The following is an 18,056-nucleotide window of genomic DNA, read 5'->3' on the forward strand; positions in this document are numbered from 1 at the left end:
AGCAGTTGTTTTACTCCACAGCAGTCTACCTCACTGGCTGTCTTTCTCCCACTGCCCTTAAAATACAGGGATATTCTTCTGTATTCTACCTCTGCCTCTCACTTCTCCTAGGCCTTTGTGTAGGTTTTTAAGGAGATGGCCCTGAAGTCCTCGGCTCCCTCCAGCCTCATCCTGTCTCCAGGACTCCACCCAGCTTCCACAGCTGCCTGCTGACCTTTCCATCTAGACATCTAGACATTGTCTGGATCCTTCACAACCACACATCTAAAACAAGTCGTTCCCACTCTCTGAGTGTCTGTATAAGCTTGCATCCCCCCTCCCCAAACAAGCACCATAGGAGGTATGATCCTCACTTTACAGATGAAGAAACAACTTCCAAGAGAATTTAATCAACTTGCACCAAGCCGCAGGGCTGGGATTAAAATCGAGGTCTGACCTCAAAGTCTGCCCTTGTCCTGTGATGTAAGGTCTGACCTCCTTTTCCCCAACATGCCCTGAGCTGGTTCTGCTTACAGGCACCCCTGGTTCTCCAAGGACCGCTCCATTCCACCATCACTCAGGCTTATAGACTCATCTGTCTTTATCTCTTCCTCCTTCTACTCCTTTCTCCAAACACCCAGCCACCAGCAACTCATGATTTGCACTAGGTCATGTCTCTTGCATCCTGCCCTTCTTAACATTCCCTCTGCCACTGGCCACATCAGGGCTCTTACAGACTCAGAGCCTGGAGTGCAACTGACTCTTAACTCATCTCCAGGCGCCCTCTCTTGCATCTACTTGTCACACCTCAGCCAGACTGGCTTCCCAAAGCACTGCTCACTGTGTTGCTCCCTTCCTGCTCTGGAGCATGCAACAGCTCTCGGAGACCTATACAATGAACCCAGTGTGGCATTCCAGGTCCCCTCTGCAACTAGTTCCTACCCACCTGTCCATCCCCTCATCTGCTCTGAGCTCCACATTTTGCCAAGCTGGACCCCTTCTCATGGTCCAAAAATGCCTTAGCCTTTCCTTCTTCAAGACTTTGTTTAAACTATTCTCATTACCCAGCATGCCCTCGCCCACTCTTAGACATTCTATAGGGCCCGGCTCAAACGCAATCTCATTAGGGAAGCTCTGACTACCTGAATCTCTCCTGAGGCCTAGAGACCCTCTTTTGAACCTGTTCTTAGCTATCTAGGTCCATAAACCCATCTACATTGAAAGCTTTGTGTGACAGTGGCTCTGGAGGTACATCTCAGAATTCCCCCATTGCACCTGGCACATAGTAGAGGCCTATAAAATGTTTCCCTAGAAGAATAAAGGGGAGGAAGGAAAGAAGGGAAGAGGGAAGGGAAGGGAAGAAAAAAAAGAGGGTGGGAAAGAGAGGAGGGAGGGAAGGAAGGATGGAAGGGAGGAAGGAAAAAACTGAGGGAAGAGTGAAGGAAGGAAGACGGAAGGAAGGGTAGTTGGCTCACTAGGTGACAGGACAGGTTCACCTTCCCCACTATGACCCTTGGCAAAGGGGAAAGTAAACAGGAATCAGCCCAGCTCAACAGAGGGGTGGGGTTGGGTGTTCTGGGGATGCTCCTTACTTTCTCATTGGCGGTCCTGTTTAGGTAGTAATCTCGAGAGGGGAGAAAGAGCCCAGACTGGTCCACCTGCAATAGCAAGTGAAGGGAGTAAGCCTTCCCCACACACATACCTGGACTCTTGTGCAGGGGTGGGGGGTGGGGCCACCCCAGCCTGCCTGTCATAGGGAAGGGGAGTCTGGGTCAGTCAATGGTCCATCAGTCCCTCTCAACCCTTCTCCGGAATGGTACCTGGATAACATTGCTGTTAGAACTCTTGGAGTCGGCACTGACATAGACAGTGAAGAAGGGGGTGGCTCTGTAGGTCCCTGCTACTGCCTTCAGCACTTCCATGAAGTTATCCTGGTCCCAGGACCCCGTGATGTTCCAACCACCAATCTGGGTAGAGACCATAATGGAAACTATGGCACAGAGGCCCCCAAAGCTTATCTTCTCCCAGGACCTATCCTGACCTCCCCCAGTGGTCCTACCTTGTCAATGAGGTCTCGCAGCGGCTGGGCTCCCAGCTCCTCAATGCGTTCCACCTGCAGACAGGATAGGTAGAAGCGCTGTGTCTTCCGCTCCGCTTCGCTGCTTGAGTTGAAGGTGGTGTTTTCTGTGGGGTAGACCACATTTTTCTGTGGGGTGGTTGACAGCTATGCTAACTAGTGAGAGGGGTCCTGGGCCCTTGCTTGGTCCCTCTCCCTGCCTTGTTAAGGGGCAGTCCTCCTAATGTAGACTCAGGAAGACCATCTGAAACCGCCAAGCGTGACTTCTTCTCCCCTGTCCATGGAAACCCTCAAAGATCTCTAAGCTCCACAGACTCCCTCGTGCCTGCCACACCTCAACAGTGATCCAAGCAGAGTGAAGAGAAGAGTCCTTTCGTTATAGTCAGAGATCTGTCCCCTCAAAGCCATCTCCACCTCTCAGGAACCCCCTGCTCTCTGCATCCCCTTCAGGAATGTTTGCAGTCACCCACTTAGTCATTCAGTCATGGACCTTTATTGAGTACCTAAATGCGAAGCCCTGTTCCAGGCATGAGTTGTACTTGGCACAATGCCTCCCTGACAGCCCCACTCACCAAGCAGGTGTTTCAGTATGGCCTGGTTCTGGTCCCAGAGGCTGTTGAAGGTGTTCCAGCGAGAACGCCCATCGGGCAGGGGATTTCTCTGAATCCAGCCTCCACAGGAAAACTGGTAAAAGTCCTCACAGGGACTCACACTACGGTCCAGAGACTCCAGGATTTTTCCAGCCACTCGAATGCAAGCCTCTGTGAGGCAGGTGCTGTGGGATGGGTCTGTGGCAGGGGACATGGTGGGGGGAAAGGGGGCTGTCGGTGGGTCTGAGAAAACAATGCTTTGGGGAAAGCCATGACAGCAAGAAGGTTGGGAGGAGAGAGAAAAGTTGGGGGAAGACTGGCCCCAACCAGAGAAAACCTTAGGGGTCCTTGAGCCAGAGCCCCCACACCAAGAGGGCTGGTGACAGGTGTGGGCCCACCTACCTCTGTGGTACTGGACCCCCAGGGCCACGAAGCAGCCCAGAAGCAGTGCACCCAGCAGTAGAGAGACAGCTGCTAAGACCAGCTCCAGTTGGGTGTGAGAGCCCAAGAGGTCTCTTGTCCTCTTCTGGAATCCCACCTGGGAACACAGGATGACAGTGAGCTACCAAGCTGCAGGTGAGGATCCAAGTTCACAGAAGTCCTCCCAAAGGGTGAAGACACGGCCAGTTTCCAGAGCCACGGAGCATACAGCTAAAGGGGTCAACTTTGGGCACAGGGGCAATGAGGCAGTCTGAGTTGAGCCCTGAGCCTGTTTAGTGCAACGTCATGGCTTACAATCGCCTCACCACAGTCCTAGCGCAGAGGCCAGAGATGGAGGGGAGGTGGGGGCAGGTGACCCTCCAGGGCAGCCCAGAGCTCCTGGGTCTGCCAGACGTCCTGTCAGGGCTGGGGCCTGGTGAGAAAGGGAGAACCCCCTTGCCCACCTCCACAGCGTCCGGGGAGGCCCCGCCCTCTACGGGGGTCTCAGGTGCGTCTTCCTCCCGCAGCGTGGTCCGTTTGTACTCCACCATCTGCCAGACAGTGGGGGCGCCAACCGAAGTCAGGCAGAGAGGGGTCTTTGGCCACGGCCCTGCCCCAGTGCCCCTGGCCTCTCTGCAGTGAGGGCCCCCTCTCTCCTGCCGGGCTCGCCGGCCTGGGCCCCCCACGCCCGACCCGCGGCCCCTCTGAGACTCAGCCCTTTCACCGCCAGCCCGAGCCCCTGGCCTGCCTACGCCGCCTGCTCCCTCAGCCTCATCCCCTCCACCCAGGCCTCTCCCCGGAGCCCGGGGCTCCCACTCACGTTGCCGCCACCGCCCAGCTCCTGCAGCGCAACGTTCATGGTGGAGTCGGGGCGGGCGGCACCTTAGGGCTCCCGGCGGCTGGCCCTTGCCCAGGCCTCGGCCTCGCCTCCTGGCCCCCAGCCCTCACCGCCGCCCGCCATCAAGGCCTCTGCCGCAGCCCCTCGCTCCGCCGCTGCCGCCGCCGCCGCCGCCCCCGCCTGCCCGAGCCCCCTCCCGCTGCGGCGCCCCGCCCGAGGTGGGGGTAACGTGGGGGGAGGAGCGTGCCCGCCGCTGCCGGCTGCCCGCCGCCCGCCCTGTGCGCCGGGACCTGGACCTCGCTCGGGTGCCGGCGGCCACCCTCCAGCAACACCAGGACCCCTGTCCTCTTCAGGATCAGCCTACCCCTCTCCTAGCAACACACTCCTGCCAGCCACCCATAATTTCCATGCCTTTGACCCAGTCTCAACCCCCGGTGATATTTCTTGGCCCAATTCCTCGAACTGCAGGCCCTCCCACCCCCTTTAAACACCTTTGGGAAATTATGCTCCCGGGAGGAACATCTGTCCCCAGCAGTCCACACAGCCCCTCCTCAGCCAGCAAGGGCAAAGCAGAACATGGGGGTCGACCCACATTCAGAGGGTCCATACAGCATCTACCCAGAGAGCACACAGACCCAGAGTAACACAGGTAGGCACTCAGCCCAACACATGGTCCCTGCACACACTCAGTATGCACACTGCACACTCACCATGTAGACCTCGATAAGGCACCCAGAGCCAGCACACAAACTACACCGTCCTTCTCTACACACACAGCACACATATACAGCACACACACAAAGTACATGGGCACCACACACACACACACACACACACACACACATACACATAATCCACACTCTGACTCCACTCTTACATGTTGCTTCAAGACTGCACTTTTACTCCCCAAGATAATTGTTGTCATCAGATCATCTCACAAAGGGAGGGTTACAGATGGTGACAAATCGGCAGGGAAAAAAACAGCCATGTACAGATATTTAAAGAAAAGACGTGCTAACACTTCTAACTTGAGGAAAGCAAACCATTTTATTTGGGAGGTTTACAAGGAAAAAAAAAAAAAACACCAAGCAATATTTAACTGAGAGGCAGTAGTGTGGCATCTACGCATCTGCCATCTGCCTTCCATATTGTCATTCCTTAATCAGGCCTGGCGGTGTTGCAGTCTGCTGCACTGAAGAGTGCCCAGGCTTTTTGCCACAGTTTTTTTTTTTTTTTTAAAGTGCCTCATCCTCGTCCCTCTTCCCCAGCAGAGTTCATGAATTTGACGTGAGAAGACTCAGAATGGGGGCAAATCCATAATCAATTTCTCAACACTCATGTCAGTCCTCAGCTTGCTGCATAAGGTTTTAACATGGGTTGCTTTTGTGGCTGAGAAAGGGTGGATGATGAATGGATCAGGTTAAGAATGTGGACTGCTTCCTTTGGCATTCCCACTCCCTTCCCTGTCCCCCCCACGCCCACCCAATTGCATGCTCTCAGTTGGAGACATAGGAGACAGTACAGTGTCATAGGTAGGATGAAGGATTCTGGATTCAGACTCAACGCCCTCACTTGTAAAACTGAAATAAGAGTGGTACCTATTTCAAAGGACAGTGTCTGGCATATAAAGGGCACTCAATGTGTTAGCTGCTATTTTCGTGTTAATTGTTGTTAAAATTCTGCAGGTAGAAATGAGAATTGTAAGGCTAGAGGAAGCCTGTCCTATTTCCCAGGTGTTAGAGTAGGTAGATGGGTTCTAAGTTGTCTAGCGGTTCCCTGCGCAAGAAGCTTTCACATCTAGCCATACTGGGGTCTGCAGCAGCAAGGCCTTGGGATATCCAGTCACAACAAGTTTCTGGAGTTATTCATGTTCACTCTGATGCAACATCGCAGTGGCACTCGCCTCTTCCCCTTGTCACCTACAAGCCTGGATGAAGGGAAACATGTCAGCAGAGGCAGTCTTGGCCTGCGGGAAATTCCACCATGGCATGACTATGTGAGTGTAACCGAAGCTACTATACAAAGGCTTCTGGCAACAGGCTCATTAGAAATAGTCCCATGCCAGGGCACCTGGGTGGCTCAGTCGGTTGGGCGTCCGACTTCGGCTCAGGCCATGATCTCGCGGTCCGTGAGTTCGAGCCCTGCGTCGGGCTCTGTGCTGACAGCTCAGAGCCTGGAGCCTGTTTCGGATTCTGTGTCTCCCTCTCTCTCTGACCCTCCCCCGTTCCTGCTCTGTCTCTCTCTGTCTCAAAAATAAATGTTAAAAAAAAAAAAAAAGAAATAGTCCCATGCCTACTGCAATGCCAAAATAGAAATAGCAAGCCTATATAACACTTTAGTATATGCCAGCCACTGTTCTAGGTGCTTTACCTCTATGTACTCGTTTGCCCTTATGGCAATTATGAAGCCATTTTACAGATGAGCAGACTGAGGCATAGAAAGGCTGAGAGTCACACAACTCATAAGTGGCAGAGCTGGGATTTAAACCCAAGAAGTCTGGCTCCTTCCTGGAGAGCACTTTGGCAACATGAATCGAAAGGAGGTTATACTTCCTTCCAGCATTAGTTGCTTGTCTTCTGCCACATTTTCTCTGAAAGGGTAAGGGGCAACACATCAGTTTTCAAGCCGGACAGATCTGAACTCAAATCTGGGCTCAATTCTTTATCAGCTGTGTCATCTTTATCAAGTGACTTGAAAGCTCTGACCCTTAGTGTTCTTTATCTGTAAAATGGGAACAATCGTCAGTGTCTCAGAGAGTTGCTGTGAGACTTAAATGCAGCCACGTATGAGAAAGACTGGTACCTAGTTTTACAGTGTTCTCAGTTTCACTAGGCTTGGCCTAAATGGACATTTCCTTTCCATGCCTCTTTCGTGATTCAAGTTATTTATTAGGCTCATAACTATTCCTGACTACATGTTAAATATCCTACTCTGAGAGGTCGGAGGTTGCTCTAAACTATAATTCTCTTTTCTTTCCTGTGTTTATCACCCCTGACTCTTTTTCTTCTCTCATTCTATTGTTTTTTTCTCTTTCTCTTTTCTGCTCTTCTTTTCCTATTGGAATGATCTTTCTTTTGGTCTTTTTTTCCCTCTAAATTGATTGTGAATTGAGAGGGAATGGACAATGGCTTATGTGCTAAATTTACAAGAACAATGTAGTCATGAAGATAATAAGACACATTAATGTCCAGTGTTGACAAAAATGGGAAATATGGGGCACTCTTTACATTGCTGGTGGCTTATAAATTGATAAAACTTTTTGGCAATATGAATCAAAAGATGTAAGTGTATATATACACCCTTTGAACCAGAAAGTCTTATTCTGGGAAATTGTTCCAGGAAATAATCACGATCCATAGGATGTTTGTATCAACTAGCTTTTGCTGCATAACAACCCTCTCCAAACTTTGTGGATCAAAATAGCAAACATGTATTATTTCTTATATTCTTGCAGGTTGACTGGGTGGTTGTTCAGTTCCGGTTCAGCTCAGTAAGAGCTGGATGGCCTAGCTGAATGGCCTCACTGACATGTTTGGGCCTCAGTCGGGATGACTGGGCCCTGTCTCTGTATGGTGTCTCCTTCTCCAGGAGGAAAACCCAGGCTCGTTCATATGGTGGTGTCAGGATTCCCAGCAACAAAAAATGGGGCAAGCCTCAGTATATAAACAGTTTTCAACCCTCTGCCTATCCCACCTTTGCTAATGTCCCTACACGGCAAAGCAAGTCAGATGGTCAAGCCCAGATTTAGGAAGAGAGAAACAGAATTTACTGTTTGATTGGAGGAGCTACAAAATATTGGAATCATTTTTTTCCTACAACGTTTGTTCAGCACAGGACTGTCTGTAATAACAACAAAAACAAACAAAAAGAGTAGAGGACAAAAAAATTAAAGGTCTTCTCAAATAAATCAAACATCCATACAATGGGATAACAATGCAACATTTACAAATGACTGAAAGGAAGAGTTAATGCTATAGGGAAATGTTCTCCATATAGAATTAAGTGGGGGAGTAAAAGGGTTGCAAAATCTTATTTTTGTGAAGCAAAAAAGTATAAAGCACAGATTTTATTTATTTATTTTGTTTACTTATTTGGGGAGAGAAAGAGAGAGACAGCGTGTGCTCAAGCATGAGCGGCGAGGGGCAGAGAAAAAATCCCAAGCAGGCTCTGAGCTGTCAGCACAGAGCCTGAGCAGGTCTTGATCTCACCAACTGAACGATGAGATCCTGACCTGAGCCAAAATCAACTCAGTCGTTTAATTGACTGGGCCACCCAGGCACCCCTAAAAAGCACAGATTTTAAAAAAAGAGATTGGAAGGACAGCAGCAAAATGGTAATATATCTAATGATGAGATTACTTTTAACTTCTTCCTTATGCTTTTCTGTATACAGTTAACAATTCTACTGTCCTGCACTTACCTAAGCACTTCACATATGTTAATTTAATCTTCACAATGACCCAATAAGATAGAGTCTAGCAGTATCATTGTCCCTATTTTACAGATGAGGAACCTAAGACACAGGAAAGCTTACTAACATACCCAAAGTCACACATCAGGTAGAAGGCAGATCCTTGATTTCATTCTAAACTCCATGCTCTTTTAACTATTATTCTTTCTTCTAAGTCAAGTGATTTGTCTGGAACCAGAGTGTGGTGTTTGGTAAATGGACTATATCATTGGTTTTAAACCTTTAAAAAAAATCATCACTTTTTCTTGCAAAAGTAATATACTCCAGAAGTAGAATAAAAAGATGAAATTCCATCTGCCAGGATCCCAGTAACATCCTCAGAGAAAACCATTATTAGTAGTTTAGTATGTATCCTTCCATATCTTTCTTCTATATGCAATTACATACCTAAACACACTGCGTGTATGTGTGGGTATGCATATATGTGTGTGTATGCTTTTTCCCCATACATGAAATTATGCTCTACCCTCATTATTTGGTGACATTTGGCAGGCTTTGGAGATCTTATCATGTCAATCTACACAGATCTGCCTTATTCCTTTTTGTGACTTAATCAGTTTCTGCTAAATAGAATGAGTCCCAGAAATACCCTCATGGTATGGACTTCCTTTGACAGGCTGGGAGCAAAGGGCCCCCAGAGAGAGTTTAAGAAAGGAGAAACATAGTCATGAGAGATGTAAAAAGATGACCCAAACATATTTGTAACAGGCTGTATTTGTTTCCTAGCATTGCTGTAACAAAGTACCACAAACTGAGTGGCTTAAAACAACAGAAACTTACTGTTTCAGTTCTGGAGGTGAAAAATCCAAAATCAAAGTCGTGGCAGGACCATACTCCCTGGGAAGGCTCTGGGAGGAACCTTTCTTGCCTCTTCCAGCTTCACCTGGCTCCCAGCAATCCCTAGTGTTCCTCGGCTTGGCTCCCCTTCCTCACATAACCTTTTCCCCTGTGTGTATGTGCCTTTGTGCATCTATCCTCTTATAAAAACATCAGTGATTGGATTTAGGGCCTACCCTATTCCAGTACGACCTCGTCTTAGTTTAATTAATTACATCTGCAAAGACCTTATTTCCAAATTGAAGTTTATACTCTGAGGCTCCAGGTGGACAGGAATTTTACGGGGCTTCCTATTCAACCTGCTACATAGGCCTAAAGTTTCCACCTTAATAAAAGTGGCATTATTACTCAATTGACAAAAAGCATAGTATTCTGTTTAGAGCATATGGATCAAGTCCACTAGGCTTTGAGGTACTCGCAGTTGAGAAATTCAATGCACTGTCACAAAAGTCCAAACAAACTTAATTTCATATTAGTTGTGAAAACGAATTTTCATCTCATGGGTAGGGATGCAAAACTTTAGAATTTTAAGTGGAGGATCACAATTTAAAGGCCCCCTCCTCCCCCATCCGCCTGGGTGGCTCAGTCAGTTAAGTGTCTGACTTCAGCTCAGGTCATATCTCATGGTTTGTGAGTTCAAGCCCCACGTCTGGCTCTGTGCTGACAGCTCAGAGCCTGGAGTCTGCTTTGGATTCTCTGTCTCCCTCTCTCTGCCCCTCCCCTGCTTGTGCTCTCTCTCTCTCTCATAAATAAACATTAAAAAAATTAAATGATCCCCCCAACATTTTTATAACATAACTGTAGCTTATATAATGCAGTATCATTCTGATTTTGCACCTAGGTCTTTTGCTTTAATCATGACCTGGCACACACAGAAGGAACTGGAATAAGATTATTTAAGAAGGAGCTAACCAAATGAATCCCAAGGTAAATTGTTATTCCTCCAATCTTTTCGTTCTGGGGGTAGACAAGAGAATAATTTCAATTCCCCAAAAACACTCTCATCTCATCCTTAGCAAGAACTCTTATGGTCCCTTTAGCACTTTTGGTGAAGGGAGGCTCATTACCTCCTGAGACAACCCACCTCACATAAGGACAACGATTTCATCTACAAAACTGTCCTTAATGTAGGTTCTATCATCTCTAATGCTTCAAACTGGAACATGGAGGCTCAGAGAGATATGCATAGTATGCAAACACATGAGGAAAAGCTTAGAAGGATATATATTAAAGTTTTCACGTAACTTTGTGTTTTCCTGAAATGTTAATAGTACAGTGAATACATTTTTTTCAGATTTTATTTTTAAGTAATCTCTACACCCAAAGTGGGGCTCTAACCTACAACCCCAAGATCAAGAGCTGCATACTCCACCAACTGAGCCATCCAGGTGCCCCAAAATGAATGTATTTTTTTTAGATTAAAATAATTGAAAGAACTTTGTTTTTCATATTCAGTGTTAATGATCTATTACGTTCTGAAAACAACTCAAGGTCCTATGAATGTATTTTTTTTAAACTATAATTATAAAGCTTTAAGTTCAAGGTCACACAGAAAGTGGCAGAGCCAGGATTGGAACCCATTGCTAGACAAATTCCAATGAGGGTAGAATTTTCTGGAGTGTCTCCTAGTGACCCTGAGCTCCAGTGTCTTGTCATTCCGGGTCTCAGGGCTCCTTTCATTCAGCTGGGCCTCCACCTCCAGCTTTGGCTCTCATCCCAGAGAGCAGGATACAGCTGAGGAGGACTTGATAGGGATGAGACTCCAGGTCTGGGGCCTTGAGTGAATCTTGCACAGAGGTATTCTCTGGGACTACTCCCTCCCCCAATCCTGGTCCTTGAGGGCAGCCAACATTACATTAGCCTCTGCATCCCTAGGAGTAGCTCTTGGTGAGAAGTTGTGGGAGGAAGGAGACCCAGCACCAGGCAGCTTCACTAACTGTGTGATTTGAAGGGAAGGAGGTAAAGCGCTTCGGGGACAGTGGAGACCCCTCCGCCCCGGGTATGGACAGAATGTACGGGATGATTATTACCCAGATCATTGCTGTCGTCACCTTCGCCGCGTGTGGGACCTCCCCGCCCCTCCAAGGCCAATGATTGCGCCAGAGCCCCTGCGCGCTAGCAAGCAGGTGACGCTGCCGCTGACGGCCAGCTGGGGGTAAGGGAGAGTAGAGGGGGGCCTTCGCGTCGGTGCAGCGAGAACTGCCACGTGATTCCCCGCAACGACGGCAGGCGTACCCTCTGTCCCTCCCCATCTGCCTCCGGATACCCACAGGCTGGCGCCGCGTCCTCAGGCGCTCCGGGCTTCCCCGCGTCACCTGCAGCCAGGGCGCCCCCCGCGTGGCCGCCATTCATTTCCTCCTACACAGCACGCGCAGCCCTAGCCTCCAGAGCCAGGAGATCTGCGTGGCGCGGCAGGCGCTTTGAGCCCGAGTTTCGGCTTCAGCAGCAGGGTTGAGGGTCTACCCTGGTGAGCGCCCGTCGGCCCAGTAGCGAGATTCCTCCTAGAAGAGACCGAAATACACAGAGACTCAGGAGAGGCAACAGTGGCACGTAGGTACAGGGGCCAAGCATGGAGACATACGAAAGGCAGAGACACTTACGAGACAGACGTAGACAGAGACCACGACACAAAGCGATACGGGGCTCAGAGACAGATACAGACACAGAGAGATAGAGGGACATATAGATAGGCAGAGATAGACACAGCAGAGCAGAAAAACACTCCAGATAAACAGTTTAAGACCTAAAGACCAACCCGACACGAACGCGCCAACGGCGGTGACAGCACTCACCCGCCCGCTTGAGCTATTCCCGAATCCGCGGGATTCTCACAGTCCAGCACTAACCAGTACGGGATCCTCCCTCCCTCTCCTGCCGCCAGCGCGTTTCCCAGGTCCCCTCTTTCAGATGCCGCCCAGACTCCAGGCTTCTGGCCCGGACCCGCCCGCCAATTCCCAGTCCCCCTTGCTCGCCTCCCTAGGCTCCTTCCCAGACCCTCCTCCCTCTCCTTGGTTTCTGGGCTCCCTCCCGCCCCCCTCCCCTCCCCAGACCCGCCTCTCCCGACCAGATCCTGCACCAGTTGGCCGGTAGGATTCGCCCAGCCGCCACTCCCGCCATTGTGCAGGACCCTCCCACTAACACTCCCTGCCCTCGTTTGAGTGCTGGGCGCGCTCCTGTGGCTCCCGCCCCGCCTCTCTCCCCTGGCCGGTGCCCGCCCCACCTCCACCGCGCCCCGCCTGCCGCGCTCTGCGGCAGTCGGGCGCTCATCGTCATTCCGCTCTTGCCGCCGCCGCCACCCCCGCCCCCCGCCCCCGCCCGGTCCCCGTCACCACCTCCGCCGCCGCCGCCGCCGCCTGCCCAGCGGCCCGGGAGGCGGAGGCGCGGGGGAGGAGGCCCCGCTTGGCTCCGCAGCCCCGGATGCTGCATGACTTCATCCTTCCGCCGGCTACCCTGCTGAGCTAGGGCCGGTCCGGCAGCTAGCCCGCCGCCCGCGCCCCGCTGCAGTCCCGCGCCCGCCCCGCGCCCGCCCCGCGCCCGCCATGTCCGAGATCCTGCCCTACAGTGAGGACAAGATGGGCCGCTTCGCCGCCGACCCCGAGGGCTCCGACCTCTCGTTCAGCTGCCGCCTGCAGGACACCAACTCCTTCTTCGCGGGCAATCAAGCCAAGCGACCCCCCAAGCTGGGCCAAATCGGCCGAGCCAAGAGAGGTATGCGGCCGGGGCCCGGAGTCGCCGCTTGACCCAGAAACCCTTCGCCGGCGCCCCCCGGCTGCGGTTCCCCGCCAAGCGCCCGCAGCTCTTGCCGCAGACCAGCGCAGCCAGCCGCTCGCCGGCCAGGGTTTGGGGGGGGGGGTGCCCCCGCTGCAGTCTTGTGTCCCTCTCTTCCCCTCTCCCGGGAACGCAGTGCCCCGGATTCGATGCTCTCCACCTCTGGAAGTAGAGTCCTGACACCCGGGCGAGGGGGAGGGGCCGGCCGGGGCATTTGGGGCTGCCTGAAGTGGGAACGTGGGGCTACGGGCCGTTTCTTCAGGATCAAACGCTGAATTGGTGGATGCTACGGAAGAACCTTCGGGTGCGAAGGGACGTCCGATTGGAGAAAGGACAGCGGGGCTGGGGATTCGGTTGTCCTCGTTGTTTGCATGGGGAGGGGGCTCTGTTGGTGCCAGGATCTTAAGAGGGCTTCAAGCGGCGAGAGGGTTAGGGTGAGGAGAGGGTTGGACCAGGCGAAAATTCTGTTTGAGAAGAGGGTCTGTTGAAGAGGGGGCTCCCACTAGCAAAAGGAAGATCAGCTCGGATGGAGGAGAGCTCAGGCGGCGGGAGGATTTGGACCGGGAGGTAGAACAACTGGCTGGAAGAGGGGGCGTTCCTGCATCGGGAGGGGAAGAGGGTCTAAGGGGACTGGGCTCGGCGGTGGGTCGAGTCGACAGAATTCGGATGGGGAGGGCACAGTGGCACGGGCGTCCGAGGGGCGTCGCTGGGCCACGGGAAGTAGCTGAGCGGGGCGCGAGGACACGGGGCCCATTCTCGCCGCCGCCCCCCGAGGCCGCGCGGCTGACGCGCTTTCTCCCTGCGCAGTGGTGATCGAGGATGACCGGATAGACGACGTGCTGAAGGGGATGGGGGAGAAGCCGCCGTCCGGAGTGTAGACGCGCCGGCTCGGGCGGCGGGCTCCGGGCCCAGCCCCGCAGCGGCCAGGAGCGCGGGCCGGCTATGCGGCTGCCGGCGCCCCCCGCCCCGGCCCAGGCGCCCGCGGGCGGGGGCTGCAGGGCCGCGCCGCCTCCGGGTTGGAGTCGCTGCCGCCGCCGCCGCCTGGCACTCCGGAGCTGTCCGCTTCAGCACCACGGCGGCGGCGGTAGCGGCGGCGCGGACCGGCCTGGAGCCCGCCGCCGCGCTCATGCACTTTAGAACCTCGGGCCGCAGCCCCACCCCGCACACCGGAACGGACACAGAGACCCGCGGCCCTCGGCCCCCGACCCGCCCCCTCCCGCACGACTCCCCTGCCCCGCCCCTCTCCGGCCGGTCAGGTCCGCAGAGCCGGCTACCGGCCGGGGTCGATTCGCGTGCGCGCGCGCGCGCGCAGCCAGGGATGTTTGGCTGCGTATTTGCATGAGCTTCCCACCTACCTGAGCCCAGCCCTCCAGGCTGCTCTTCTCTCCCACCCCTGTCTGGCGTGACCCCAGCCTTAGCCTCTTTCTAAGGGACTTCCTCAGCACATTTGTATTTTTATATCCGACTCTTTGTTTACTGGCTCCCCTCATGGTTCATGCCCTCCCTCCCCCAGTCTCGGCCACGCTCTTCTGCGCCTGGCAGATAGGATGGGTGTTGAGTCTGAGATGGAACAAGCCCTAACATGGTAACCAACCACATGGCCAGTCTGCCCAGGCCTGACCCCAGGCGGCTCTCTGGCAGACCCCTCCTCTCAAGGTATCACCTTCCAAGGGCCCAAGTCTGATTTTACCTTGGACCCCTGCATCCTGCCCCTGGGAACCCAAGTGAGGACTGCTCTGCACCTTTGGATGACACCTGTGGCCCTGGAGATGTTTTCACCCCAGGGGTGTCCTTTGTAAATGTTTCTCCATCCTCACTGTACCAGGAGTGTGTGAATAAACACAGACCTCCCTGTGTGTGTGTGGCCACTGCTTTGGTCTGCTCAGGAGCCAGGCCAAAATGGCTCCAATCCCTTTTGGGGAGGGGGCAGATAACTTGGGAATCTCAGGTGCATGTTGCTGGTAGGGGAGGGTTGCCAAGTAAACACAGGCAGGCCAATCTGGCTTGAGGACATCTTACAATGTAGCTTCCTTTGGTAAATATACAACCTAAGCAGGATAGGACACTAGAGCTTGGGCTGGAGCTGGGATCAGAAGCATAAAGCAATCTTGATTCAAAGTCTGCAGCCTCCTGTAGATAAATCCAGGTTGAATGGGGGTCAATAATAGGCCCCAGGGATGCAGGTCTCTGAGTCTGGCTGGCATGTGGAGCAGTTATGCTGAGCTTTGCCCCAGGGGATGAATCGTTGGTAGTTCAGTAGGGTAGGGGAGGAAGTTAGGGAATCCAGGAGAGATCTGAGGAACTCAAGAAGGAAACCAGAAACCTTGGATTTGGGATCTAGTTTAACATGGGCTGTATTGTTTCATGTGGGGTTGCTCCCATCAGCTCTATCTTAGGCATGGGGCCTCTGGGATTGTGAGCACCTTGAATCCAACCCTAAGCCCTAAATCAGGAATTCCAAATACTTGAAGAGCCCAGGGGAGAAAGGCAGGGAGGACTGGAGGACATGCCTCTGGCCTCACAGGTGAATGGCACTGAGGAAGTCCTCGTGATCCGAGTCCTGGAGGAAGCAGGGTGAGGTGGGAGGTCTAGCGGGTGAGAGGATCTCAGTCCCAAGGGCAAGTTGGGCTACAGTGAGTTCTTTACCCTTCTGCATGAGGTAAAGATGGAAGTGGAAGCCACTGCCATAGGTTGCATGCTTCAGGGACCAGCCATATTGGGCTTGGGCATAGTGTCTGATCCGAAAGTGGGGCGCAGCTGAGGTCAATGAGATGAACCGGCCTCCAGGGACCAACACCCGGCTCACCTGCAAGGCAGACAGAGAAGCCACTGGTGAGGAGTCCATCTCCAGGTTCTCAAAGGTTAGTATTGCCCCAGATGCCTTCCTAGGTACTACCCTATGTTCCATAGCTCAGGGCTCTCCATGGCAAGAGTGAGCCTTCTTCTCTGCCCCTACTCACTTCATGGGGGTAGGGCTATATTCTACCCAGGTAAGAGCATGGGAGTGATGTCAGGTGCATGGGCACTGCTTTCCTGTCACCCTCCTAGTCTGTGTTACCCATCTGGAACCTGGCTGTTACCTCATCCCTATTGGCAGCTTAATAGCTAACCATCAGCATCTGTGAGCCTGGCCACTCCAGGCCCCTATAATCTTTACCCAGCTTAACCTTCCCTTCCTTCTGGTAACCATGGTCCTAAAAGTGAGCCATTACCAATTCCAAACTATATCTCCTTCTGACTTCTGAGTTCTTTCAACCTCCCAAAACCCCAGTCCCTCCTCCCCACCTCTTGGTCTACCCTTTCTTGTTGCTCCCTCACCTCACTCAGCACCTGGTCCACAGTGTGGACACCTTCAGAAGACACAGTCCAGGGATCTCGTTCTCCAGCTAACAGGGCATCCAGTGTGCCCTTCTCAAGCACCACATCGAAGGAGCCACTGGGGAAGTCCAAGGCCCGCACATCCATGGTCTCCCAGCGCAGGTTGGGCACATGGGCATAGCGAGCCCGCATAGCAGCCACCACCACTGATGAGTAGTCCACACTGGTCACATCAGGGAAGCCTCCAAGAAACAGCTCATAGCTCAGGGCACTGTTCCCACAGCCTAGGATAGGAAGGGATGGAATGGGTGGCAAAAGGGCTAGGTTAGATTTCGTTCTCACTCCTGAAATTATCCATCTACTCTTGGCCCATCTTCTGTCAGCCTAAACCCTCCCATACCAAGGGAGAAGCAGCAGGGTATAAGAAAGAACACAAATTTTGGAGTCACAGTCATGCAGAACTGGGCACATATCCTGGCTCTAACATTTCTAGCTGTGTAGACTAGGGCAAGTTGTTTACATACCAGGAACTTGGATTTCCTACTGAGAAAAATGAAGATAGCAATATCTAGCCTACATGCAGGATGTGATACACTAAATTTAAAAACTAAGGGGTGCCTTGGTGGCTCAGGTGGTTAAGCATCCAACTTCGGCTTAGGTCATGATCTCACGGTTCGTGGGTTCGAGCCCTGCATCGGGCTCTGTGCTGACAACTCAGAGCTTGGAGCCTGCTTCAGATTCTGTGTCTCCCTCTCTCTTCTCCTCCCGGGCTCACACTCTGTCTCTCTCAAATATAAACAAACATTAAAAAAAAAACAAACAAACCTAAAACAGCTGGAGAGTAGCTGCAGGAGCTCTGAAGCTCTGAACTTCAGAGTTCAAAGATCTAGATTCTGCTACCTCTGGTCACACAGCCATGGCAAGTCATTCAACTCTGAGCCTCAGTTTCTTCATAGACAGAATGGGGATAATACTGGCATCATTGGAACCATAACATTATTTGGATAGTGTTAGTATTATCCCAGTCCCTAACCTCTCAGAGAACCTTTGAGGATATCAGCCCTCACAGTCTGAGGATATCAGACTTCACATTAGGGGTTAGTATCCTACTTTGGTTTCCCAGGCAGAATCAACAAGTGTGGGGGAACTCGGTGGGGACACACAGTGGAGTGGATTCCTTGTAATTCCTTAATGTATTGAGCACTACATATTGGGTTCTGCAGATGAACAGGTAGCTCATGCTCTAGTGGGAGGAAAAGATGTGTATTCAGGCAACTGCCATATAATGCGAAGCAAGTTGCAATAGGGACAGTGTGCGAAAACACATAGGATGGCTCCTGTCCCCACCTCTGGTGGGTCAGCCAAGGCTTTCAGAGAAGGTGATAACCAACCAGAGTCTTGAAGAAGCCTAACACTCTGGTGGGAAGTACCTGGAAAGCAGTCCCAGAGGGCAGAGTATGGTGAGAGATGGGACAGAAGTTAGAGGACAAGATGTGGACCCAAAGCATAGGTGTGACTTCCTTTGAAGGTATGTGGGCCTCTTCCAGGCCCTCTTGTGGTCAGTCTCAGCCTGAAAATGGAGCTGGATGGCAGTTCTGGTTGACCCACAGCTCTTGGGATTAGATTGCCTTTAATCCTCATTTGCCTCCCTAAGAGGATCACAGGATCAGCTGTTAGGATAGCCCTAATCTAGTAGGGTTTGGCACCTGGACAGGGCACTGAGAGGCTGCTGGCTGGTCCTCAGCTGCCCCTTCCTATG

General features: G+C 52.3%; 2 protein-coding genes across 5 annotated transcripts in view; one reads left to right on the top strand and one right to left on the bottom strand.

Moving 5' to 3' along the window:
- LOC101086921 (endothelin-converting enzyme 2) overlaps nt 1-18,056 on the bottom strand; it is a 31,832-nt gene that overhangs the window by 10,043 nt on the left and 3,733 nt on the right. The window contains exons 2-8 of one of the 4 annotated variants that reach the window (XM_003991853.5): nt 16,298-16,581; nt 3,531-3,617; nt 3,049-3,184; nt 2,629-2,844; nt 2,039-2,163; nt 1,800-1,946; nt 1,572-1,637 (exon numbers count right to left, since the gene is read on the bottom strand). In XM_003991853.5, the coding sequence (XP_003991902.1) occupies nt 1,572-1,637; nt 1,800-1,946; nt 2,039-2,163; nt 2,629-2,844; nt 3,049-3,184; nt 3,531-3,617; nt 16,298-16,581 (1,061 nt within the window). Of the gene's footprint in view, nt 1-1,571; nt 1,638-1,799; nt 1,947-2,038; nt 2,164-2,628; nt 2,845-3,048; nt 3,185-3,530; nt 3,618-3,886; nt 4,062-15,315; nt 15,786-16,297; nt 16,582-18,056 lie in introns of those variants that run through there. The other 3 variants (XM_023260334.2, XM_023260335.2, XM_003991855.5) reach the window with 3 other exon arrangements.
- CAMK2N2 (calcium/calmodulin dependent protein kinase II inhibitor 2) lies at nt 12,504-14,835 on the top strand. The gene is made up of 2 exons (XM_023260336.2): nt 12,504-12,919; nt 13,787-14,835. The coding sequence occupies exons 1-2, from the start codon at nt 12,751-12,753 to the stop codon at nt 13,855-13,857; spliced, it is 240 nt and encodes a 79-aa protein (XP_023116104.1). The 5' UTR covers nt 12,504-12,750; the 3' UTR covers nt 13,858-14,835.

The sequence above is a fragment of the Felis catus genome, chromosome C2 (genome assembly GCF_018350175.1).
Source record: "Felis catus isolate Fca126 chromosome C2, F.catus_Fca126_mat1.0, whole genome shotgun sequence".
Taxonomy (NCBI): domain Eukaryota; kingdom Metazoa; phylum Chordata; class Mammalia; order Carnivora; family Felidae; genus Felis; species Felis catus.

Excerpts from the sequence above, each read along its gene's own strand:
- CAMK2N2 (XM_023260336.2), top strand. The coding sequence starts at position 12,751 with ATGTCCGAGATCCTGCCCTACAGTGAGGACAAGATGGGCCGCTTCGCC. Across the intron at positions 12,920-13,786 it reads AATCGGCCGAGCCAAGAGAG|TGGTGATCGAGGATGACCGG; the intron begins GTATGCGGCCGG and ends CTCCCTGCGCAG.